General features: G+C 34.9%; 1 protein-coding gene across 1 annotated transcript in view; it reads right to left on the reverse strand.

Moving 5' to 3' along the window:
• The window catches only part of RABGAP1 (RAB GTPase activating protein 1), a 144,240-nt gene that overhangs the window by 90,008 nt on the left and 27,457 nt on the right, over positions 1 to 26,775 (reverse strand). The window contains exons 3-10 of the mRNA XM_012664376.1: positions 18,806 to 19,040; positions 17,462 to 17,666; positions 14,661 to 14,835; positions 12,656 to 12,813; positions 8,832 to 8,942; positions 8,382 to 8,448; positions 7,254 to 7,356; positions 6,122 to 6,291 (exon numbers count right to left, since the gene is read on the reverse strand). Of these exons, the coding sequence (XP_012519830.1) occupies positions 6,122 to 6,291; positions 7,254 to 7,356; positions 8,382 to 8,448; positions 8,832 to 8,942; positions 12,656 to 12,813; positions 14,661 to 14,835; positions 17,462 to 17,666; positions 18,806 to 19,040 (1,224 nt within the window). The remainder of the gene's footprint in view (positions 1 to 6,121; positions 6,292 to 7,253; positions 7,357 to 8,381; positions 8,449 to 8,831; positions 8,943 to 12,655; positions 12,814 to 14,660; positions 14,836 to 17,461; positions 17,667 to 18,805; positions 19,041 to 26,775) is intronic.

Here is a 26,775-nt window from a genome sequence, read left to right on the forward strand (position 1 = left end):
TTGTTTTTCCACAACTTAAGTTGTCTGTGTGCCAAGTAACTTTTTAATAGTACCTTTTTAATTTTTAGAGACAGGGTCTTGCTCTGTAACCCAGGTTGGTGTACAGTGACCCAATTATAGTTCATTGTAACTACAAACTCCTGGGCTCAAGCAGTCTTCCTGCCTCAGCCTCCAAGGTAGCTGGGACTACAGGCACACACCACCACACCCGGCTAATTTTTAAAAATCTTTTGTAAAGATGAGATTTTGCTATATTGCCCAGACTGGTCTTCAACTCCTGGCCTCAAGCAATCCTCCCGCCTCCACCTTCCAAAGTGCTGAGATTACAGGCGTGAGTCACTGGGCCCAGCCAAATAATACCATTTTATAATCTTACTGGAACACATCAAAGGAAAGAAAGGAGTTCCATAAAGTCCTAAACTTTACTCGATTGCTTTATTGTTAATTACAATACTGATATTTTTGAATTTTTTGATGAAGATAAAGGAAATAAATGAAATATATTACCATTACTGTAATTCAATGTAAAATACATAAAAGAATGTAAATAAAAGAAGAAAACTCTTTAAATTATTAAATTCCTGTTGAAAAAGTGAATGAAATTAACTAATTCAGGCAAGGATCATCAACTGCTAATAAAATCATTGGTTAAGAAGTCATAAAGAAACAGGATATTTGGAAATTACCCGAAGTATTACCCCAAAGATTACCTGCGAAATGCAAAGAGAAAATCCTACTTGTACAAGGGAGAGATCCAGTGGTCATCATCTTAACCAAGTGATCACACTTTCCATCACAAATAGTTGAACAACCTGATATCATGCACCTTCTGATTTAGCAGTGGTACAGAAAGCATTTGGGATATTTTTATATTGACAGGGATAGGTCTGTGCCACACATACACACAGCAAATGAAAATAAGAGGCTCAGGTTTCTCGTTATGATTGTACTTTTTATTTGTATAACCTTGGCCACATAACTTAGTATTTCAGACATCAGCTTCTTCATTTATAAAATAATTTTATAAAAGATTTTAAGTCCCCTGAAGTTTCTTTGGCAATAGAAATTCTGTAGCTCTATAGTTCTGAGAATGCTTAGTTGGTCTTTTGTTCACCTTATGTCACTATTGGAAAATCTAGTCATCAGACCATTTTCTTTTCCTTTCAGTAAATAGCATAAGAATATTTAAATCCGAGAAAGCATTATTTCTTCCCCTACTAATTTTAAAAGCTTCTTTAATACGATGCCATCTTAATGTAACAATCCCACAGATGGGAAGGCTTCCAGGCTAAAAAGGAGTTACTGAGTCACCAGATAATTTTAGTGAAAAGAAGAAGAATCAATTTTTAAACACATATCTTAACATTTACATAATTGTTTCTGCATACTGGCAGCAAAAAATGGAAATGCTCTATGTTGTATACTTTAAAGACTGCTCTGTAGTATTGTTTCCTTTTCAGTCTAATGAGAACTGAAAAGGGCAAAAATTTTGACTCATGCTTAATTTCAGTAAATCCTGAAAGTATTCTTATAGAAAAAAAAAAAAAAAAGACAAAAGTACCATGTTTCTATAGAAAGAGCCCTGGCTGAGACTTTTAGAAGGTTTAGATACGTATCTTGTTCACACAACATCCCATAATATCTATTAAACATCTTTACATCTAAGTTTCCTCATCTATAAAATGAAAATATTATTTATCCTCATTGGATCACTGTGAAAATTGCATAAGATAAAAAAGTGAAGTAGTTAGCAGAGTGATGGTCACGGTAGGACCTCAAGTAGTGGTAGCTGTTACTTTTTAATGCCATAAATATAAAAGAGGAAATAAATAAACCTAGTTTATTAAGTTAACAAGGGATGAGATTAACAGTTTCTAAGTGCTCTAAGATGGCACAAAGATGTTCAAATTATTTCCTCTCTACCTCTCCTTTCCCTCTCCCTAACCCACACTCAAACACACAAAAAGACTTATCCAAATAAGGAGAAAAACAAAGAACTATCATCAGGAATTTCCTGCCCTCCTCCCCGGTTCCACATATACACTTTTGCTTTTTGCAAAGAAAATATTGAGAATTCAGCTTAAGTTTAGTTTGTAACCTTAACAGATGACTCTAAAGTAGTATATTGGGCTCTGTCTCAGTTATGTTTATGGCTAGTTTACCCTATCAAGCTATTTTTAGTCTAACTAAAAAAGTAAGTAAAAATTTCTAGAATAACACATTATATTTGAGTACATTAAAATGTTACATAGCATTAAAATTAAATAATCTCTATAAAAAGATATGTTATTTTAGACTTAATCATAAAAGCAATATTCTTGTAAACTCACATAGTCTTTGAATCCAAGGCTGTATAACATTAGACCTCAAAGGAAATGCAAGATCAGGGGAATCTTATTTATGTTCACTAAAATAACATTAAAGAGACAGAACTCAAAGAGAATTTTTTTACAAACAAATTTTTACTGTAAAATACTATACTATTAATTTCTATTTACCATCTCGTGCTTTGGAAACTTTTAAGGATCATTTTTTCTCACTCCCTAAACTTTCAAAGTGATGTTTGCAAATTGGTTTAATTTCTGAAGCATTCTTCCCCTGGGACTAATCCTCCATCTAAATAATCAACGCCGTTCTGATTTCACGATTTAGTGATTTTTATTATTCCTGTGTCCCACAGAGTTCCAGAGTCTCTCTCAATAATAATAGCAAAAATGAATGGATAACTTACTATGTACTGGGAACTATTCCAAGCGTGCTATATAGTTTCTTATTTAATGTCACAATAACACTATCGTGGAGATTCTATTATTGCTGCCAATTTACAACTGAGTAAACTGAGACTCAGAGAGTTAAATGAACTTGCTCAAAGTCATAAAGCTAGTGATAAGATCCAAGTACTCTGATTCCAAATCCAAGTTCTAGATGATGACTCTGCCACATTGAAGAGCTGGGAGAACAGTGCTGGGGCTCAGGTTTTCTTTCTGTCTCTTAAGACAACAATGGAAAGAAATCTCTATTACTGCTTTGCTAGTTCCTTTTTTCTAAATATACCCAATAGGGCTAACATGGATATGCTGGAATCAAAATTTTTATTGCTATGTAAATAAAAATATGGAATATGAAAAAGTATATTCAAGTAACTCCACATACAACATTTTAATTTTATATAATGGAAAATCAAAGTTGCATGTAAATAAAATCAATTCAACAAATATTCATTGAGAAGTACTATGTTCTAGGTACTTGGAATAAACTGATGAACAAGATAAATTAAGAATCTTACATAGTAGAGGACTCTAAAACAGATAACAATATAAAAATATGTATATTACATGATATATTGGAAGGTAAAATCCAGATTAAAAAAATAAAAAAATATAACCATTTAGGGGTAAGGGGAATTGGCAGCACCAATACAAGAAAGAGCAGGTAAGTTGAAATATTCAACGGGGTAATCAGGGTAAGTTGTTGAGAAGTAAATCTAAGCAAAGACTTTTTTTTTTTGGAGACAGAGTCTCACTCTTTTTTTTGCCCAGGCTAGAGTGCCATGGCCTAGCTCACAGCAACCTCAAACTCCTGGGCTCAACCAATCCTTCTGCCTCAGCCTCCCGAGTAGCTGGGACTACAGGCATGCACCACTATGCCCGGCTAATTTTTTCTATATATTTTTAGTTGTCCAGCCAATTTCTTTCTATTTTTTTAGTAGAGACAGGGTCTCGCCCTTGCTCAGGTTGGTCTCGAACTCCTGAGCTCAAATGATCCACCCACCCGTCTTGGCCTCCCAGAGTGCCAGGATTACAGGCGTGAGCCACCGTGCCCGGCCAGACTTTTTTTTTGAGACAAGAGTCTTGCTCGGCTGCCCGGGCTAGAGGGCCCTGGTGTCAACCTAGCTCACAGCAACCTCAAACTCCTGGGCTCAAGCAATCCTCCTGCCTCAGCCTCCCAAGTAGCTGGGACTACAGGCACTTGTCACCATGCCTGGCTAGTTTTTTCTATTTTTAGTAGAGATGGGGGTCTCACTCTTGCTCAGGCTGGTCTCGAACTCCTGAGCTCAAGCAATCCTCCTCCCTTGGGCTCCCAGAGTGCTAGGATTACAGGCACGAGCCACCATGCCTGGCCCTAAGCAAAGACTTGTAAGTTAGTAAGGAACTAAAGGAGGCGTGTATTAGCAAATGGGGTCCAGGGGAAGGGTATCTAGGCAGAAGGAGCAGTTAATAAAGTCCCTAAGAGTGTGGTTAGAGCAGAGTGAACAATTAAGAGAAAAAGAATAAGAAAGGAATTTGTTTATGATATAATAGGCAGCAGATCAGGTAGGATCTGGTTAAGCCACAATGAGAGCTTTGGCTTTTACAGAGTAAAGTAGGGTTAGAGGGTTTTGAGCAGAAATATGATATGATTTGACCTTAGGCTGCTATGCTGAGAAGAAATCATAACAGGGCAAAGATAGAAACAGCATGATGAGTGAAGAGACTACTGCAATGAACTAGGTGAAAAATGATGATACAGATGAGGATTAACATAATCTAGGTGGTGAAACATGATTAGATTTTAGATACATTTTTGAAAGCAAACAGGATTTCCTGACAGACTGGATATGGACTGTGAGAAATAAAAGAGTAAAATTACTGGCCCGAGTAACTGTTAAAAGATGCCCACAAAATGAGATAGTAAAGGCTAGTACGTAGAGCATTTTGGGATGGGATAAGATAATGAGACCTTTTTGGACATGTTTAGTTTGAAATGCCCTGAAAATGAAGTGAAAGAGGGGTAGGTACTTAAGGAAAAGGGAGTAATCACCTATATCAAATGTTGCTGACAGGTCAAGTAAGATGAGGATTGAGATTAGCAATTTATGTCACTGGTGACCTTGACTTCTTCCAAGGACTTCTGCTATAAAGGAAAGCAAAAATGGGAGCAACAGGGAACCAAAAAAAGCTAACAGAATAGAACACAGATTTCAGGTGCTGACTGTCACCGGAAGACAGAGTATGAAGTTTGACTTTGACCAAATTAATTGCCAGATATAAACTGTAAAGAGAAAACAAACTGGTACTCTTCAGAAGAACATAACAGAACCCAGAGTCTCTACAATATATCACTTAAAATGTTTTAACACATAATCCAAAATTACAAGGCAAATAAAGACACAGAAAAATGTGATTCATTATACAGAAGAATTAGCAGTCAAGAATTTCTAAAGTGGCTACATCGTAATTATGCTTAAGGATGTAAAAGAAAACCTGCTGGAAATGAAAGAACAAATAGGAAATCTCAGAAGAAAACTATAAAATAGAATCAAACAGACATTCTAGAAACAAACACACAAAAAAATCCAAACTTCTAAAAAAATTCAGTGAATGGCTATAATAGCAGATTAAAGATAACAAAAAAGTCAGTGAATGTGAAGACATGTTAATAAAAAATATCCCATCCAAAGAAAACACAGAAAAAAAATTGAAAAAAAAAAAAAAAACAGAGCCTCAGAGATTTATGGGATAATACTAAAAGATCTATAATATGTGTTATTGGAATCCCAGGAGAGAAAAGAGAGATGGGCAGAAAAAAAGCTGAAGATACAATAGGTCAGATTTTCCCCAAATTTGGCTGGAAGCCCTGCAAGAAGCCCTGCAAATCAGGAAGCCCTGCAAAGCAGGATAAACAGAAAGAAAATGACACCTAGTCATATCATAGTTAAATGTATGAAAACCAAAAATAAAGAAAGAATTTTGAAAGCAGCCAGAGAAAAATGACACATTACATACAGAGGAACAACAGTATAAATGAATGCTGACTTCTCATCGAAAACAATGGAAGCCAGAATAATGTCTGAAGATATCTTTAAAGTGCTCAAAGAAAAAAAAGTCAACCCAGAATTCTATATCCAGTGAAAATATCTTATTGGAATGAAAGTGAAAAACAGACATTTTCAGATAAAGAAGTCTAAGAGACATGTCTTCAGCAGATCTGCATTAAAAAAAAATGCTAAAAGAAGTTCTTAATGTATTTAAAAAGCACATGACTGCTTAAAAGATCTGACAGCTTAGAGCAATGATAAATCAGCCTCAGAAGTGATTTGTCCTCTTATTCCCCTTTCTGTATTTATAGAAAAGTACGGTACCTGCTTTAGTTTCAAAAAGAAATTTTCAGTAGTACTACGTTTGCTGAAGGGCCAGAATAATCTTTCATTAGGTGAGCAAACACGGACTTTTGTCTCTAGGAGAAATCGAACAGGCTCCTGCACTTCTGTTATTACCAAATCAACAGCTGTGGTCATGAACAGCACTTTATCTAGAAAGAGAGAGAGGGAGGAGAAAAAAATAAACAAGACAGAAACATATTTGCTCATATTATTAATATAAAAGTAATTAGTTTTATTACAAACTTTCAAGATATGATAAGGTAAACAATCAATAAATATCTAAAATAATCAGATAAATTGCTACTTTCAGCATTGTTTTTTCCTCTATTGAAAATTCTTTTCTTAGGTGGACTCCTAGAAGTGGAATTAGTAAGTGATAGCAGTATACACTTCCAAGCTTAAAAAACATATTGTCACAGATTTTTTGCCAAAGTGGCATATGGCTTATTTATGCCACTCTCGCCAACAAGAATTCTCACCTTTTAAACTTGGTTAAACTTCGTTAACAATGGTATCTTATACTTTTGAATCATTTAAAACCTTTATCCATTTATCTATAGTGCTATTAATAACAAAAAAAATGAAGGGGAAAAATGCTCAATAAGAGGCACTCATTAAGCAAACAAACATTACATTTTCAGGATGAAATATTATACAGCCATTAAATGTCATATGAAATATCTTTTAAAAACTTGTTTATGCACAGAATATCTGAAAAGCTACACAAGAAACTACTAACAGTGATACCCTTTGGGAGGGAACCTGGGGACTGCAGTAGACTCACTTTTCCCTACATATCCTTTAGATTTTTAACCATTTGTGTACATGGATTATCTCTTTATAAAAATTAAAACTTCGGAGTGTGTAAATAAATAAGTATATAAATAGGAAGAAAAGGAAAAGCCAAGGGAAAAATGAAGAGGGGAAAATAGTGGGCAAAAATTATACTTTGTTTATAGATCAATTTAATAATCAACTTAAGAACTATTCAAATTCTTTGGTTTCACCAGAACTAGGTAAACACTGGATATTGTTCAAGCAAGTTGTCCTAAGGTTTGGGTATCTTCTTAAGACTAATGTCTCTGTTAATGATGTCTGCAATATGAATCACCTTTAGGAGTTTCTTCATTTACGACTTGAAAATGTGGGGATTTTGGATTCCAGCTCCCAGTAATAACATAGGACTTCCCATCTGAACTTTTGCCCATAGATTCCTAAAGAAAAGAGTAAAAATAAACCTTAATGCCAAAGTGAGTGAACAACAGCTAACAATAACCTTGCTTGTTGCCTTTAAAAAACAGGAGTTGCAAAAACATAATAATATGAAAGAGGATCAGATTTTTTTTTAAAAAAAGGTAGGAGTATGTGAATGACCATAGTTATGACTAAAGATGTGGGCTGGGCACAGTGGATCATGACTGGTATGGTGGCTCATGCCTGTAATCCCAACAATTTAGGAGGCCTAGGTGGAAGGATCACTTGAGGCCAGAAGTTTGAGCCCAGCCTGGGCAACATGGCAAGACCTTGTCTCTACAAAAAATTAAAAAAAAAAAAAAAATTAGCTGGGCATTGTGGTGCCTGTAGTCCTTGCTACTAGGGAGGTTGAGGTGGGAGAATCACTTGAGGCCAGGAGTTTGAGGCTGCAGTGAGCTATGATTGTGCCACTACCTTCCTGGGCAAGAGTCTTGCTCTGTCTCAAAAAACAAATGAAAAAACCCCCCCAAAAAACAAAAACAAAATATGTGTCAATTATATATGCAATTGTTCCTGAAGTAATATGTAAGTGCTTATAAATCATATCAAATTGAATAAACATTAGGGGAATTCACTACCTAAATCCTCTGCTGAATTCTTCTGTCAAGTGAATAATCACCACATATTTAGTTTGGAAAATAGAATTTCATATAGGAGCAATAATACTAATACAGTCTACTGCTGGTAAAGCACTTGATATTTGTCAAGAATTCTTTGATAAATTTTCTCTTTGATTCTCACATTAACCTTATTCAATAGTATAAAGAAGATTATCACCACTGCACAGTTAAGAAACCAAGGCTTATCCAAGGTCAGACTTGTAAATAGTTAAGTCAGGAATAAGGAAATTCTCTTATCTTTGTATATTGTTTTATACAAGAACACCTTCATAAACATGTTTTAACATTAGATTCAGATGCAACAAAGTGAAACAACGTTTATTGAGGAAACAGTATATAACTTTCCAGCAAAAAGAAATCCTTACCAAATCTAACAAGTGCATGTCACTATTTCGTACATCTTTTCCAGGACTAAGGAGAAGACCAAAACACCTGCAAAAAAAGAACTGACATAAATTTGGAAAAAAAGATAACACAAGAAAAGTTTAAAATAGGCCACTTTTAAAAAAAATTCTTACTAATAGTAAAAAAGGTCACTTACTAGAATTATCAATAAATTAGTGTTGCCAAAATAATCATCCTTATTTGAGATAAGCTAATTCTGTTTGCCTTTTATTACCACATAGATGAAATTAGCATACTAACTGAAGACTTACAGGACCTATGTCAAAGTAAAGCACTGACCTCAATAAACAAAAGAATTTCTTAGGGAACAAAATACATCGCAAATACATTTTTGAATACTGTATGACTACTCCCTTAGATTGATAAAAACCAAAATTTATATTTAAGCTAAACTTACTAAACATGCTTACCTTTCAATGGCAAGTTCTTTATTAGTTGTTTGTTGCACATAGATGACAATCTTCTTATCAATTCCTTGGCGTAGTTTAAAGCATTGTCTGTCCTTATCTTTGGGAACTGCACTGTAGATCAACATGTTTCATTAATTTTGCAAAGTATTGTCTTGTCACATACTAGAACAATTTTTTTAAACAAAGACCTCAAATCTCTGATTCTTTTCTGTGCCTGGTTTTCAAATAATAACAAAAAAGAAAAAAATCATAATGTGCTTCCTAACGTGAAAATATCAGCAGATATTTGCAGGTAAACTGTTAAAGCATTTATAAAAGCTAACAAAACCACTCCTATGTGCCCAAAATGTGGCTTTGGTTTTCTCCCTTTTGTTGCTGTCAAAATTACACTAGATATTTTTTTTTTTTTTTTTTTTTTGAGACAGAGTCTCACTCTGTTGCCCAGGCTAGAGTGCCGTGGCGTCAGCCTAGCTGACAGCAACCTCAAACTCCTGGGCTCAAGCGATCCTTCTGCCTCAGCCTCCCGAGCAGCCGGGACTACAGCCATGCACCACCATGCCTGGCTAATTTTTTTTTCTATGTACTTTTAGTTGTCCAGATCATTTCTTTCTATTTTTTAGCAGAGACGGGGTCTCACTCTTGCTCAGGCTGGTCTCGAACTCCTGACCTTGAGGGATCCACCCGCCTCGGCCTCCCAGAGTGCTAGGATTACAGGCATAAGCCACCACGCCCGGCCTACACTAGATATTTTTAAAGTATCTAGCATGGCATCTGGCATACAGAACTCAAAAAAATGTTTATTTTTTTTTCCTTTATATTTGGTAACTGGTTTACACAAATAAATTATTACCATACTCGTTTAAATAAATAATGAAGAAAAAGATATTTAATCACAGACCCTTGGAGTTTCAAAACAAGATGCCTTTAAAAAATAATAGAAATAAGGAAGATATGGCCAACAATAAGCCATATCATTTCCCTTAAGCAGTGATAATTTTACTACAAACCTGTGTAATAATTATAAAATACTAATGATTCAGTTAACGAATATCTTTAATAAAAAACTTGAAAGAAAATATTCCTAAAACGCCAGTTTACCAAAATAATCCTCTAGTTTCCCACACACCATTTTCTCTAGCTCCTTTGTTCTCAAAGGTAAAAACATCTGCCTATGGCAATCAGCCAGTCAGCCATAAATCTAAATCATATCTTATTTCTATACAACTTTAAGATAATGGCCATAGAACCATTAGCAGATACTATAAATGGCTAGATGAAAGCTCTGAGTACCTACTCAAACTAAAAAGTAGCTCTGAAGAAATATGAGTTTGAATCCTTTCTGCACTTATAACCAATTGAAGAACATTTTATAACACTTAGATTAGAAAATCAAAGAATCTTAGCAAAGGAGTCTCGAAATGACAAACATGTTCAAAGAAAACTTGCACACCAAACTTTTAAATATTTGTGGCTTACAGAATTTTCACCTATAAGGAGATGGATGAGTCTGAATTTTCAACTGCTAAGAGATACACTGGTCTCTATGCTCTGTGGATGCTGAAGTATAAATAAAGACAATCTCATCACCTAGCAATTTAAAATAACAACAGATATAAAGTTATCTTGAACTTATAGAGCTCTATTAACAGGGAGCAGAGTGTAATGAGTGGGTGTTCATCTCACTGAATGTCAGGGGCCTAGATTATATTTCTGGCCCTGTAACTATGTCACTGAATGGACCTGTGTGGGGGAATTTAATATTTAATTCCTACTATATAAATTTAGAAATTGAGGTCCAAGCTTAATTTCCCTGTGTTTATCTATAAAATAAGCACATCAACTACCTAATTCATCTCATGGAGTTGCATGGCAGATTAAATAAAACAAAAAAGAAGTGTTTTGAATGGTATAAATAAAAATGCTCTATCTTGCTAAGGGCTAACCTGAGAAGTAGGTTTCAAATTATAATATGTAAGAATTATACTTTTTCAGGAATGAGAACATTAATTCTTCTCACTACACTTTGTCTATATTTGTGTTATGCTAAAACCACAATCAATGTGGTGCTATAGTTAATTACATATACAAATATCTCTTGGTTGGTGATAAGTTGTATGGGTATACCATATTTCAACTGCCCTAACATTTAATTTCTACTTTTTAATTTCACTATTTTATATAGTATGAAGGAGAACATTCATGTTGGTAATTCTTTGAACATCTCAATGATTATTTCTGCAGATAAATTCCCATACATATTATAGAATTACTGCATAAAAGGAACTGCATTTGACAAGTTCAAATCTGACAAAGGAATATTTTTCAATAATTTCATCACTATATTAGATTGACACAACAGTATTTATTATAAATTACAAATTCAGTAAAACCATGTAGCAAAAAAAGAGCAAAGCCTTAACAAATGTGAAATGCAAATGTGAACATCCAAGGATTTTCTGTAATAGCATCACCTTGTTATGAGGGTAAATAGCAGCGATGTTTATGATCATTTCACATTGAATATGCCTGATCTAAGAAAGAAGAAAAGTTATCCTAGCACTTCTCTTTGGAGAGATCTTAAATTTTCCTATTCACAATCAGAGCTTACAGACAAGACCTACATAAATATGTTCAATAAAGGAAAAAAAGTTTAAAGAAATTTTTGTTTTTTAAAAAAGAAAATAATTGTTTAAAAGTACATAGATTATAATTCCCGCTTTCCAGGGCAGGAATGCACACTGTAGGAAGAACTAGCTCACAGTGTTGCTTTGAGAACAGAAATATATCTAATGAGAAAGCAGAGCACAATGACTCATATTTTACGCCTCAAATCAAACTTGAAGCTGTACTGCACGCTAAATTGGCCACCAGATGGCATGACAATTCCAAAGTCTAAAGGGAGACCAAGAGTTATCAGTTTTCCTAACAAATGAATGAGTCCTTATGCTTTTTTTTTAAAAATTTAAAAGCAAAATTTTAGAAATCACTCATATTTTTACTCGATTTCACTTTACCCATTTTATGAGGCAGTTAGGGAGGAAACAGACTTCTACATGCAACTATTGATTATAATCCCAAGATGCAACCACTTTGTAATATGGCTTATATAAAGAAAAAAAACCCAGTCATTTTGCAACCATAATTTTAAAGTTATAAAGGATTTGAGAGTCTAGCCACCTCATTTAATAGATAAGGAAACTACTGTCGGACATAAAGAAACCTGGAAAAGTTCACATTGTTAAATATAGCAATAATTAAAATATTGACTAAGTTTTGATTTCTATACTAGGGTTCTTTCCACCATTCAAAGAATTATCATTTTACTAAAAAACCAAAATCAGTTATTTCTAACCCTATATAGAAGGTTAGACTTCAGAACAGACCTCATTTCTCCCCTTGCGGTGTGTTCAGATAAACTTTATTGTTAAAACTTGATTTCAAAAGCCTTCAGATATATAGATTATTAAAACAACAAAAACAAACAAATCAGAAAATAAAGCAACAAATTCAGCTAACTTAGCTTTGGCCGTATTTCTTATGAGCAGTCAGCCAGCTACTTTGAGTTTGACTAAAAGAAGGTAGTAACATGTTTCCCACGTGAAGATTTTTTTATTGCCTTAAAAGTCCTCAAACCCTGCCCCTGTAAATTTACTTACTTCTTTTCCTTTATCACTCATATTAAATTTTAAAAGGCCTCCCTATAAAAACAATCATTTTATGATATGAAAATTATACAATCTGACCTGGAGTTTCCCTTGAACCACAGATAATGTAGCATGTTAATACAAACTCAAAAAAAAAATGAATAAAATGAGATGCCCTACCTAAAATAACCTTTACCATCATCTTCTTTTATTTCTAAAGACACAGAGAAGGTAAAGATGTCACTGTCAGGAGTCTGGGGTGCAGCAGTGGCTGACAGTGGGGTCTGCTTTGCAGAACGGCGGAAGGCAGTGGCAAAACTGTAAAGTATCCGGCTTACCTACAACCAGACATGTTAGGAAATGGGCTGTTATAAGATAAAAAATACTTTATTAAGGCTGGAAGGTTACATACTTTGGGGGAGAATAATCATCTTTCCCCCATTTATTTCTTTTGGTAACATCATCTAATTTGTTAGGCCTATAAAGCAAGCAACACTAAAAATGGCCAGAAAAGGGGTTTTAAAAAGAAATGGTTGTAAACACTAGAAATCCAAATGAGAAATCATTTCCTAAACTCTTAGAAACTATCTGAACATACTGTTTATAATAAAAACAGTCCTAACAACTTTGCTCTAAAAGAATAGTTTGCAAATGTGTCACCGTTAGAATGTGGATGCCTATCAAATCCAATAAAGTAGCCAGCTATTCTTCTCTGACACTCTAATCAGAACTTTGTTATTGCTGCTAAATCAAACTTTTAGTTTTATTTATTATGCTATTAAGTATGGAATGTCCGATTTCCTTAATTACTAAGTTTGACAGTTGATATCGCTGACATTTCACTTTGACACTTTTTGGTTTTTTTTTTTTAATTATGAAGGTAGATCCTCATTCTTTCAAATGCACGTTTTGGCTTGTAATTATCTTTCAATTTTTTTTTAGCACAATTTTTGTGAAACCATGGATAAGTCAAAAATTCGTGTTATTTTTGAATATGAATTCTGTAGTGGAACTAATGGCCAGCTTGAAATATCACGAAGTGTTTGGGAAGGATGTGGCTAATGAACGCATGTATGTCAATGGTTTGAGAATTTCCATTCTGGTGATTTTAACCTGGAAAATGAGCCACATGGGTGACCTGAGACCAAGGTGGATAATGATGACCTAAAAGCTGTAGTGGAAGTGAATCCATCTCAACCCACATGTGAATTAGCAGCAAGGTCTGACATTACTATTCCAACAATATTGGACCATTTGAAACAAATTGGCAAGGTAAGTAGCTGGATACATGGGTACTGCATGAATTAAACAAGCAACAGAAGAGAAATCATCTCGAAGCTTGCCTTTCTTTGCTGTCACTACATAAAGGCGAACCATCTATACCGTATTGTTACATGTGATGAAAAATGGATTATTTCTGACAATCACCAGCATTCGGCATAATGGCTGGATAAAGATGAAGTGCTTAAACACAGTCGAAATTGAATATTCATCAAAAAAAGCTACTGGTGTCTGTTTGGTGGTCCAGTGCTGGTACTATCCATTATAGCTTCATGAAATCTGGTCAATCTATTACAGCACATATCTACTGCAACCAGTTGGACAAAATGATGAGGATGCTTAAGAAGCAACAGCTGAGACTGGTCAATAGAGACAGGCCAATCCTCTTGCAAGACCATATGTTGCAAAAAAACAATCCTGCTCAAACTACAGAAGCTGGACCTCTTGTAGACTCTTGTTCTCCACTATATTCACCAGACCTTGTACCAACTGACTACTGTTTCTTCCAGGCTTTAGACCAGTTCTTGCAAGGAAAAATACTCAATTCTCAACAAGCTGGGGAAAATGCCTTTCATGACTTCATCACCACTCATTCTCCAGGCTTTTTTGCTGCTGGCATAAGCAAATTATCATTAAGATGGCAAAATTGTGTCGATAGTTTAGGCACATACTTTAATTGTACTACTTCTTGTTTTAGATATAATAAACTAAACTTTGATTCAAAATTGGACATTTCATATTTAATAACCTAATACATTTTAGCCCATCAGGTTGGAATCACCAAAGCATTAGCAGAGAATTTCATCTGGCTTATGAGTGACCACAATAAATACTCTAATCATTTCAACATAGTGAGGGCACTGGTGAAGTTTCATTTGTAGATAGTTTTCTCTTGAAGACTTACAGCTTCTTGTATTTCACACCGGAAGACATGTATTCTGAAGAGCTCTGCATTGTAATGACTTTCAGTGAAAGCAAAACAGTCGCTTTCAGGAGTTCCATCATGCCCTCTGACACAGAAGAGAATTTTGTAGATAGGGTAGTTTGCTATTTCAGTGTTTGTCTGAGGATCTAAGAGTCTGTCCAGAAAAAACAGGATATAAAGAGATTAGAGGAATTTTGAACACTTTGCACTATATTCATATTAGGATTCAAGACTCATCTTTCTACCAAGATGATCATACAGGCTGTATGTGGTATGCTAATCATAATTTTAAATTTTAATAAATGAGTCATATGTGGATTCCAGAAGTTATTCATGACATAATTCCATGGTACCGAAAACTACATAGTCTCATGTTTTGGGGAGGTAAGCAGAAAGGTATGAACAATATCAATAAGCATATTTCTTACATAGCCTGTAACTAAATAAAGATTTATGGGTAAATTAGACCACCAAAATAGATCATTAAAGCTATGCTTCTGATTATCTCCTAAGAGAATGACCTAATCTGCTTTTTAAAAAAAATAAAAACAAAAAACTGATGCTCCTTCTCAGAGTGAAACATGTATTTTTTGATTCATGGCAAATATGGGAAGAGAGATTATACAAAATGCTAACCTCTCAAAAAAAAAAAGGACCATGAATAAAATCAAAAGGATGCCATTCAATAAAAATTAAAGAGATATAATTCATTTCAAAATCTACTCATTTAACAAACATTTATGTCACATCTACAACACTGTAGACTCTGCTCAGGGCACAAAAGACACACCTATAAAGGCCTAAAAAGAAACTATGCAATTTCAACACTACATTGACAAAGCCATTGATGGGGAAAGCCTAGAGGGCCCTGCTCATATTGAAAATACCTAGGAAGGAGATCTAACTCAGGTTCGAAAGCACTTTCATAAAAACTCTGAAAATATGCAGCAAGACAGACTAGTTTTCTTACTTCTTTTATAGAATTAAAATATATTAGAACAAAGTAACTTCGGTTGGTGGAATAAGTATTCAGTAAGAAATATATAGGAATATGAGCTAAACTAATTTTATTAAAAGTTTTCCATTAATAAATTTGAGTCTTTGTGAAACAGTTCTTTAAATACTCTAAGAGAAAAATCACATATGCAGATTAACTATTTAACTTACAATTACCCACCATTACTACTCGATTACCATAAAAGTCCAAACAGCTTCTGAGGGTACTGAGAAACAGATACTCTATATACTGTGAATATAAGTGTAAAATGGACCAATATTTCCAGATGGCTACTTAACAAGGTATCAGAAACAATAAAAATGGGCCAACCTTTGACCCAGTAAGTCTACTTCTAGGAATTTATCCTAAGGAAATAAAAACTAGACTACAAAGATTGAGCTTAAAGACACATATGTAATAATTAGTATTAGCTATTATTATTAGTGCTTTTATTATTAAAAGAAAAAAACCTTAAAATAAGAGATGGGTTATTTATCTATAACCCATTCACATGCCATCATAAATTAAAATTTTTAATTATATTTGATATGGAAAGGTTTACAAAATAAAACTAAGTGAAGAAAGTATATTACAAGATGGTCTGTATAATAGAATTCCATTGCTGTTTAAAAATGTCGATTCTAAGAGTTGCATAATTATATACGCATACACATACATGTCGGTACACAACACAAATGGACATATATACATACAAATACACAAAGAGGATCTTAATAAGCCAAGATGTAAACTGTATTAAAAGACCTGTAGAATTAAGGAGATTTAAAAAAAAAAATTTTTATTTGTGTTTCGATTTTTTTGAAATAAGTGTGTATTTTTAGTAATAGGGAAAAAAGTTATTTTATTTTAGCTGCATTCGACAGATTATTTAGCAATTCTGCATTAGCTGGTTGATACAGACATCTGATTGGCTACCTATAATTGGTGTTATTTGTTCTATTTAGTATAAACAATAGCCATTTCTAGAGGCTACTCTTTGCCTCAGTTTTCTCATCTTAAAAATTAAGGGACTAGGCCGGGCACGGTGGCTCACGCCTGTAATCCTAGCTCTCTGGGAGGCCGAGGTGGGCGGATTGTTTGAGCTCAGGAGTTCGAAACCAGCCTGAGCAAGAGCGAGACCCCGTCTCTACTAAAAAAAATAGAAAGAAATTAATTGGACAACTAAAAATACATAGAAAAAATTAGCTGGGCATGGTGGCACATGCCTGTAGTCCCAGCTACTCGGGAGGCTAAGGCAGAAGGATTGCTTGAGCCCAGGAGTTTGAGGCTGCTGTGAGCTAGGCTGACGTCACGGCACTCTAGCCTGGGCAACAGAGTGAGACTCTGTCTCAAAAAAAAAAAAAAAAAAAAAAAAAAAATTAAGGGACTGTACTGGCATAATATTTACCAATAAATTTTTGTAATTTACAAAATCAACATGACATGCCATTTTGAACTATATGTCCAGCCAGTATTTTCATTGAGGGAACATGGAAAATATAAATTAATTTGTTAGGAAGACTCTCAGGTCAATATATTTCATTTATTTTCAAAACATTTAAATTTCTAATGTGCTACCCATGATTAGAGTGTGGAGCGCATAAAAAACTTACAAATGAGTGACCATTTTTCATAAAGGTCACAATCCTTGGAAGACATGAGTGCCAGATAAATTAAACATGAATAAAATAACTACGTATTTGATTCACTACTACTTCCTTCTAAAACAAAAGGTTGGAGATCTAATGGAATTTTAAAAAATATTTCAAGAAGCTGGTCTCACCTCACGATTCCTTCGGATACATTCGGCACTGAGAGGGTTACATCTAGTGAAATCTGACACTGGCTTCTTAAGATGGACATCATCCTTAAGGCTTCCACTTCACTCCGGGGAGCATTTACTGAGGCACAGCCTAAATAAGTTAGTTTACTGAAAACTACGCTGTCCTCGTCTGCTACTGGTGTGAAAGGACTTGACACTTCAGAATCTGAAAGAAGGAAATGATTATCTTCACCTTGATATTTTGTTGATATGAATAGCAAGTAAAAATCTGCAAGTAACATTTAGGTTCTAACGTTAAGTAATAATGATATAATCTGCCATATCCAACAAGAAATGCCCATGAAACCAGCGATCTCATATAGAACTCTGTCATAAACATCAAGATTTAGGTACAAATTGGGTATCTCAAACTCAAGAATCTAAAACATGAAATGCTCCAAAATCCAAAACTTTTTGAGTGCCCACATGATGCTCAAAAGAAATGATTACTAGAGCATTTCAGATTCCAAATTTCTGAATTTGGGATGCTCAACCAGTAAGTGTAATGTAAATATTCCAAAAACAAAAAAAAATCTGAAATCTGAAACATTTTTGGTCCCAAGCATTTCAGATAAGGGATACTCAACCTGTATTGCTATAAGAGGCAATCCCAATCAGATTCAGATCTGATTTACTTTTCTGCCTCTTCTAATTTGTCTTGACTTTATAATTTATATTTAGGTAAAATACACATTTAGTATTTTTCCACCCTAAAAAATCCCATCTCTGATTTGCAGTGTTATAATTATTTCTCTCATTCATCGTCTTAGCCACTTTACCATGATCTCTCAAACCCTTGCTTTCCCTTTCCCAGCAGCACTTACAGTATTAACATGGCACTTTCCCAAATGACTCTTTAAATTGTCCTTTTCCCCCCTTTCTGCTATGCCTTTCTGTCCCTTGTTCTAGCCTCCATTTTTCACCTTGGCAACTACTTCCATAGAATTCTACAGGCCTGGAGCAAACATCTATTCACCAAGAATTGTCCCTCCATTTCTCCAATGTTGTACCCAAATTCCTTCTTTCCTGGAAAAATCTTAAGCATTCTGGGGAAAAATAAAAACTTCCCTCAGTGTCGTTTAGCTATGGTTTCGCTCTCTTTGGTAGAAATGAAACACATTTAAAGGGAAATCAGAATGGTACATATATTTACTCCTCTCACATGCCCCTAGAGCTAGAATCTGGAGATTCTTAAGAATATAGATAATGGTTTATGTTTGCTCTGAATCAAACCTGGTACAGGGTGGACACTCAAATATTAAAAACAATAACCTTCAGTTACGCAAGCAATGCAGCAATCCTAACCTCCTTGTCCAGGTTTCACTGGCAGGCTCATCTCTGGTTTTTGGAGCCCTACTAATGGCACAGGGTTAATGGTAGATGAAGCTGAGAGCTGACTAGAAAGTGGCCCATCTCCTTCACCATCCAGTTGTGACCTTTTCACAAGCTCCTTGTCCCCTGGCTGGTCGTCCATTGGAGGATCCATCAGCACATCTGCTAGCTCTTTTTGCAGCTGCTGTTCACTTCCATTCCCTACAATCTAAGGGTCATAAATACAAGCAATCAGCGAAGTGAGAAAGAGAGGCCAGTACTGATTAAAATGGGTTCACATTCTAAAGAAATCATTAGCATTTCTTTTGATAAAGTTATCTGCTGAATGTTTTTAAAAAATAGAATAAATCAAGATCTGCAACAAATAAGGGCCACAGCTGCTCTCTTAATTCATAGTTTTTCATGAAAAAGTACATAGCGAATTTGAGACTAATACTCAGAAATACATGTGATAGCCTGTCAATGTTACTAAAGTTTCCTATAGTGTCCTAAACTTCCAACAATTAAAATATTTGTAATTTGATTTGTCTGATGGGAAATAATACTTTTAAAAGGAGTATCTTTAGTAGCTTCCTTATCAACAAAAGAACAAAAGAAAAATGTGCTTGTTTTCAAAAGTTATCAACAGAAACATACCTATTAGGCAATAAATTTCCACATGTATTTTACCACTCATGCTATAAGTCTCCTGTATTTCTGAGGGAGACTTCTCTGAATATAACAGGTTCTCTTAAAGTTCTGAGAAACTTAAATGAAGATGAGATGAATGTATAAAGTAGTCCTGAAGAATAAAAGCACTCTATTTGAATAACGCCAAGTTCTTTTTTTTTACAGAGTCATGATGGCTTATTATTAGTTGCTTAATAAGGAAGTAAATGAGTGTAAAATCAAGTGGAGACTGTCCAATGCTAAGGAAAATGACAAATGACAAGTGACCCAGCACTGCCACTAATGCTTTTTCAAGAAATACTAGAAAAATTAACAAAAGAATTGAGTTAGAAAAAGGAAGTCATGAGAAAAAAGGGAGGATGGACTTAGAAGGCTTTCTGAAGACTAAAACCTGACAAAAAGTTAAAATGCGTGGGGCTATGAAATTGTCTTTAACAATGAGGTCTAAGCAGTAAAATTAACACAGGAAGCAAAATTCCAATAACAGAGGTATCTCTGGGCTGCCAAAAAACCCAGTTCAAACATTTTTATTATTTTGAGTTTTCATAGCTCTATAAACTTCAAGTCTCTTGGGGCTGTAAATTATGACTGAGAAACAGTCAAGTCTTTTTTGCCAACATTTTACAAGGACATCCTCACACTTCAACTACTCTTGCCTTGGACATAAAGGCCTCTTGCCTCAATGACAACTTTTGTTTCTGTGAACTTCATTTTATATTTGGCGTTATTGCTAATGAAACTACAAATGGGTCTAGTAATTTTAACTCTTTGTTAAGCCTGATTCTATACACCACAACTGCAATTCAATTTTTTTCAGAAGTTCTGCTTTAAACTTTTTTTGTTCTTAAAGACAGGGTCTCACTATGTTGCCCAGGCTGGATTTGAATTCCTGGGCTCAAGTGATTCTACTGCCTCAGCCTCCCAAGTAGCTAGGACTATAGGCACATGTTCCTGTGCCTGGCTTAAAAAGTTTTTTAAGTACCTAAAAATCAAACCAGAGCTTTGTTCCAATTAACTTCGTATTTTCTCAAAACTAGAGAAGATATACTGTATCACCTAGAGTAAGCAAAAGATAGCCCAAATGAACCTAAACTAACTTTTCCAAGGGTAAGGAGAAATAAAATATAGTAGGAGAGTTACAGCTTCCTATAAACAGATGGAGAGAAGATACTAGACACCATGTTGAAGCAATTAATAATTACAGTTGGGAAGGCAAACTGAATTGAAGAAAGACATATTTTACATCCTATGAAGTACTCTTTTGCTCTTCGGCATATGAGCTAAGTAAATCCAATTTATGTTAGATAGGCTGCCTACACCATAATATATTCACCAATCACAGAAATATAGCTAACTCTGAAAGAAAATACGTTTATACATTTGTCTTTTGTGTTCATGCACTTTTACCTTACATTCTTCCCTAGTTTAAAAATTTTATAAATATAAGAACTATCTTCAATTTCCTTAACTCCTCCTAAAAAGCTAGGAAAAAGTAATGTGTCCAAACAAAACTGCTGATTATCAAGAGCTGTTTAAAAATAGTAACCTAACAAATGTCTTGGATAATTAGGTCAATTACAGTACACAACAATTACTGTGTTAGATTGTTTGTGAACGTTCAATCCAATTCCAAAATTACTACATTACAATGTAGTAGTACACATACTTTCATCAATTAAGTTTTGTGTTTTTTTTTTTTTTTAAAACAGTCAATTAATTTTGTCTAGGCAAAGCTGAGAAACAATCAGCAATGCCTTTTAAGGCCCTCAAACTTTGGTATGCAATAAAATCACTTGAAGAGCTTGTTGAAACAGACAGTTGGGCCCTACCTGAGTTGCCAATTAAGCAAGTCTTGGGTGGGGCCTGATAATTTGCATTTCTAAAAAGTTCCCAGGAGACAGTGATGCTGCTAGTCTGGGGACTGCACTCTGAGAAACAATCTTAGATTAATGGTTTTTAACCATGGCTGCGCAACAGAATTACCAGTATTACTAGTAAGTTAAAATTCAAATACCTGCTCTTCGCTCTGTCCCTCACTGTCCACCTCCACAAATAAATCAGTCTCCCAGAGAAAGCCTGGGCATATGCATTTTTAAGAACCTCCACAGGCAATTTTGATATACAGCCAGGATTGAGAAACATTGCCCCACATCAAAAATCCCAACTAAAATGCCAACATGGTTATTTTTCAAAAGGTCCACACAGGCATCAAAATGATCTCCGGCATTTTCTGAAAATGCAAATCCTTTGGCTCCACCCAAGAAAAACCTCTGTTCATGGGCCCCAAGAATCTACATTTTAAACAAGCATCCCAAGAGATGTTCATATGAAATACAGTTTGAGAATTACTGGGCTAGGAACTTACATAGTTCATTTAATTTCTAATATCAATGGCATATCATGATAAAAGGACTGGCTGAGACTTGGCATTTGCCTACTTCCCCTAGAGTCTGGGAAAGTCAGTATTCAGTTTTCAACCTCTTTTACAGCTATAGTTTACCATATAACATAATTTTACCCATTGAGATATAAACAGAAGATGGCTGGGGAGGCTTCAGGAAAACTGTTGCTTTTCTCGATAAAATTAATCGGACAACTAAAAATATATAGAAAAAAATTAGCCGGACATAGTGGCACGTGCCTATAGTCCCAGCTACTCGGGAGGCTGAGGCAGGAGGATCGCTGGAGCCCAGGAGTTTGAGGCTGCTGTGAGCTAGGCTAATGCCACGGCACTCACTCTAGCCCGGGCAACAGAGTGAGACTCTGTCTCAAAAAAAAAAAAAAAGAAAAGTAAATAAAATGAATTAGTGGATGAAAGAAATTGGGTCATTAATGATACAGATCGGGAGTTAAAAAACTTATTCTATAAAGGGCTACAAAACAAATACCTTAGGGTTTGCAGGCCATATATATAGTCTCTGTTGCAACTACTCAACTGACTTTGTAGCAGGAAAGCACCAAAAACACTGTGTAAACAAACAAGCATGGCTATGATCCAATTAAACTTTATTTACAAAAACAAGTGGCAGGCCAGCATACACCAGTAGGGTACAGTTTGTTGACTTTAGTATAGATGAATAGCTTAAACAAACTAGCAACTGCTTATATCCAGACTTCTTGTTATAGCAGAAAAATAAACTATTAGTAGGGCTTTCTCTTCCTTGCTGACAACAGCATTCCTAACAGACACCACAATCATCTCTAAAATAAATGTAGTTTCAGGTAAAGCAATCAAAATATTGTGGTATTAGTGAAAGGGCAGATACATAGATCAACGGAACAGTACAGAGTCCAGAAACAAGATGCACACATATATGGCCAATTAATTTTCAATAAAGTTGTCAAGGTAATGCAATGCAGAAAGGTAATAAAGAAACAAATGGTGGGGAACAATTAACCTGAAAACCATATGCAAAAACATGAACCAGTATTTTACATCATACATAAAAATTAACTCAACATGGTGTGCAGACCTAAATGTATCCCAACACTATAAAACTTATAGAGAAAACATAGGAGAACTCTTTGTGATCTTAGGAAACAAAGATTTCTCAGGACACAAAAAGTATGAACCATAAAAGGAAAACTTGAGAAAACGGACTTTATCAAAATTAAAAACTTTTTCTGCTCAAAAGAAACTGGTAACACAATGAAAAGACAAGCCACAGACTTGGAGAAAATGTTTGCAAATCATGTATCTGATGAAGGACTTGTGTCCAGAATATATAAAGAACTTTCACAACTCAATAATAAGAAAATAAGCAACCCAATAAAAAAAAAAAAAGGGCATTTCACCAAAGACGAAATACAGGTGGCAAATAAGCACACAAAAAGAAACTCAATATCAGAATATCATTAGCCATCAAGGAAACTGAAACCACAATAGGATGGTGCTATACACCTATAAGAATGACTAAAATTCAAAACAGAAAATTCTGGCAAACCAAGGGCTGGCAGGGATGTGGTGCAACTGGAAAACTCTCATACACCATTGGCAGGAATGCAAATTGGTATAATCAAGTGAGTAGTTTTTATAAGGTTTTATAAAGTTAAATATTAATATTACACTTACCATATGACTCACTTCTAGGTATTTACACAAAAATAAAAACATATGTTTACACAAAGACGTGCTTGCAAATGTTAATAGTAGCACTATTCATGATCACCAAAAACTGAATACAACCCAATGTTTACCAACGGGTGAATGGATAAACAAATTGATTGCTATGTATCTATAAAATATTACTCAGCAATAAAAAGGAAATGAACTACTATAATACTAATACACACCATAACATGAATGAATCTCAAAAGCATTAGTCTATGCAAAAAACAACAACAACAAAAAAACCCAGACACAAAGGCTACATACTGTATGATTCCATTTACCCAATATTCTGGAAAAGCCAAAACTCTAGTGACAGAAATCAAGTCACTGGTTGCCAGGGACTGGGAATAGAGCGGGTAGAGGAATGACTACAGACAGGCACAATGGGACTTTCTTGAGTAAAGAAAATATTCTCTATTGTGACTGTGGCGGTGGTTACATGAGAGTTTACATTTGTTAAAACTCAGATCTGTACATCTAAAAGGGTTGCATTTGTGTAAATTTCACCTCAATAAACCTGACTTAAAATAGAAAAATATGGTTTCCACAAAAGATGCAATTTAAGAACACAACTGTTTCTTTTTTCTATTTGCCCCTTAAAAGGTATTCATCCAGGATTCTGTCTTTGGCATTAGCCTCACGTTATAGACTCTCCTGTGCCACCAAATGGCATCCACTTCCAACAATATACAAACAGTCCCAAATCTGTATCTAAAATCCCTTCCTTAACTGTCTACTGGATACCTTCAGCTGAATACTCAAAATTTAATCTAACACTTGACTCACTGCCTGATCCTCTTTCTACATCCTTTTTTAATCAATAAATTGTATTACCCTTTACTCTATGGCCAAAGGAAGAATCACAATCATCCTTGACTTCTCTCATTCCCACACAATTCAAATCCTACTGATCCTTACGTAATTGCTTAATTTTTCCATTCTTCTATCTCTCTGCATAGCTAATACCGTAGCACAGCCTCTTTAATTTTTTGCCTACTGCAAAGTTAGTTTCCTTGCCTTCTTTCTCTTTCCCCTCTTTATATGGCCATTCATGTTATAATTGCAAATCTTAGTTCTGATCAAGCACTGCCTTATTTTTAAATCCTTCCATGGTTCCTCAATGCCCACAGAATAAAGCCCAAATTCATAAGTATGTTCTAGGAGTCTTTCCACAACTCTGCTCAACCTACCTTTCCAGTCACTTAGTCACATCAAACTACTCAATTTTCCCAGGATACTCCATAAACTTCCAAGCATCCATAGTCTGCACAGACTGTTCCCTTTCCTGTAAAGCCATATTCCCCTTCTCCTGTGTGCTCTTTAGGGCCAATCTTAAATTCTGTTATCTCCTCTGGGAGATCTTAATCCCTCTAGACAAGGTTTAATCACTTCTTCCTCAGGGCTATCATAATATTATCATGCATGCTTATTCCAGCATTGTTATTTGTTTTAGAAAAGATTTGTTTAGTTGGTTCCTTGAACCAGACTGGACAGAGACTGTTTCTTAAGTTATCTTTACATCCTCAAAGCTTCAGACAGTGACTGGTATAGAGTACATCTAAAATACATGTTTCTTAAACTGAGTTTTACAAATGCAAAGAATGGAAGCCAAAGCGGTATGATTTTATCCAATTTGGATACTGGATATTCTACAAATTTTGGTTTACTATTAAAAAAATCAGAATGATTTCAGCTTTATCTACTAAAAAACAAAAAATCAAATACCATCATTTCCTATTATTCTTGGCAAGTGTCATTAAGGTTTAACATTTACAATAAGAATACTGAGCAAGATCAAAGAACGTACTGCCATACACAAACAATATTCTTTATTCTGAAGTACAACAAAGACTTCTAATGTAATTTAGCACAAATATGAAGATAAAAAAGCAAAACAAATATGTATGAATAGTGCAACTAAAGGTTACATTTAGATTTGTGTTCATATCCATGTAATCTACATTAAAAGGAAGGAACAGTTCTTTAGGAAACAGTCCTGAACTTAGAAAGAAAACAATAAGCATAAAGTAGCCAATTTAGTATTCAGCAGATACTACAAACACATACACTTGATCTCAGCCAAAAGGCCGAGAAGCGATAGCAGGTACTATAAACATATGATATAAATGTTTGCAAGGATGGAGACTGTATAGTGAATGATTTACTCATAATTCTGCTTATGAAGCAGGGTGGTAGTAAAAACTCTGGGCTCAGAACTTGCACGTGGCACAACTCCCGGAGGCATCATTCACAGCATAGATTATTTGAATGGCACACTCTAGGACTATACTGTGTGTAGCCTGTGCAAGTGAACTCAGTAGCCATACTTGGACTCCCCAGAAAAGCAGACCTTGGTTTGGGACATCACTCTGACACCAGCTTTGTAGCTGAGGGCAAGTTACCTCTGGGAGCCACAAATATCTCTAAAATGACGATGTTAATATCTATCTCACAGGATTGTTACAAGGGTTCAATGAGATATTAATGATTACAGGGCACTGTATCATGTGGTTTTTATAGGTATTATTTCATTTAATTCTGACATCACAGTACCTGCCAATTAGTAAGCGTCCAATAAGTGTTAGTATTCCCCCATCTCACTCTCAGCGCTTTCTAAATAAACTCTAATCCACCTACTAGAGTTGACATTTGAAAAACAACTAATAACTTAATAGTTCCACTTTTGATGGTCCAGAGAACCCTAACCCACCTATTATTCATGTGCAAAAGAAGCATATTAGAATAACATTTGTCCTTTCTAAATATATCAAAGAAAGGTAATAACTTAGATGGTAGAATTGGCTACAAGTCTATTTCCTTGAGAGCAAAACTGTATTTATAGAACCAAAGGACAAAATGTTCCAAAAGCAACATTCACAGTCATTCCCAGGTCTCAATTTTGTAATTCTAATTTTATAGACCCTGTTTCCCTTCACTGCAACAATACCAACTGGGCCGTACTTGATTTGCCAGTTATACAGAGCTACTTTAGACTGGGACCCTTCTCTGGGGGATATTTAGGCCCTCAGGAAAACAGGAGGTGACAGTTTGTGCTTGAGAAATCCCTAAATGATCAGAAAATTAAAGACAAATTTCTGATGATTTGCAATTCCTTCTATTTCTCTCCTACTGCAGTGAAAATACAAATGAAAATGGTACAAAC

Source organism: Propithecus coquereli, unplaced genomic scaffold, assembly GCF_000956105.1.
Source record: "Propithecus coquereli isolate 6110/MARCELLA unplaced genomic scaffold, Pcoq_1.0 Scaffold89, whole genome shotgun sequence".
NCBI lineage: Eukaryota > Metazoa > Chordata > Mammalia > Primates > Indriidae > Propithecus > Propithecus coquereli.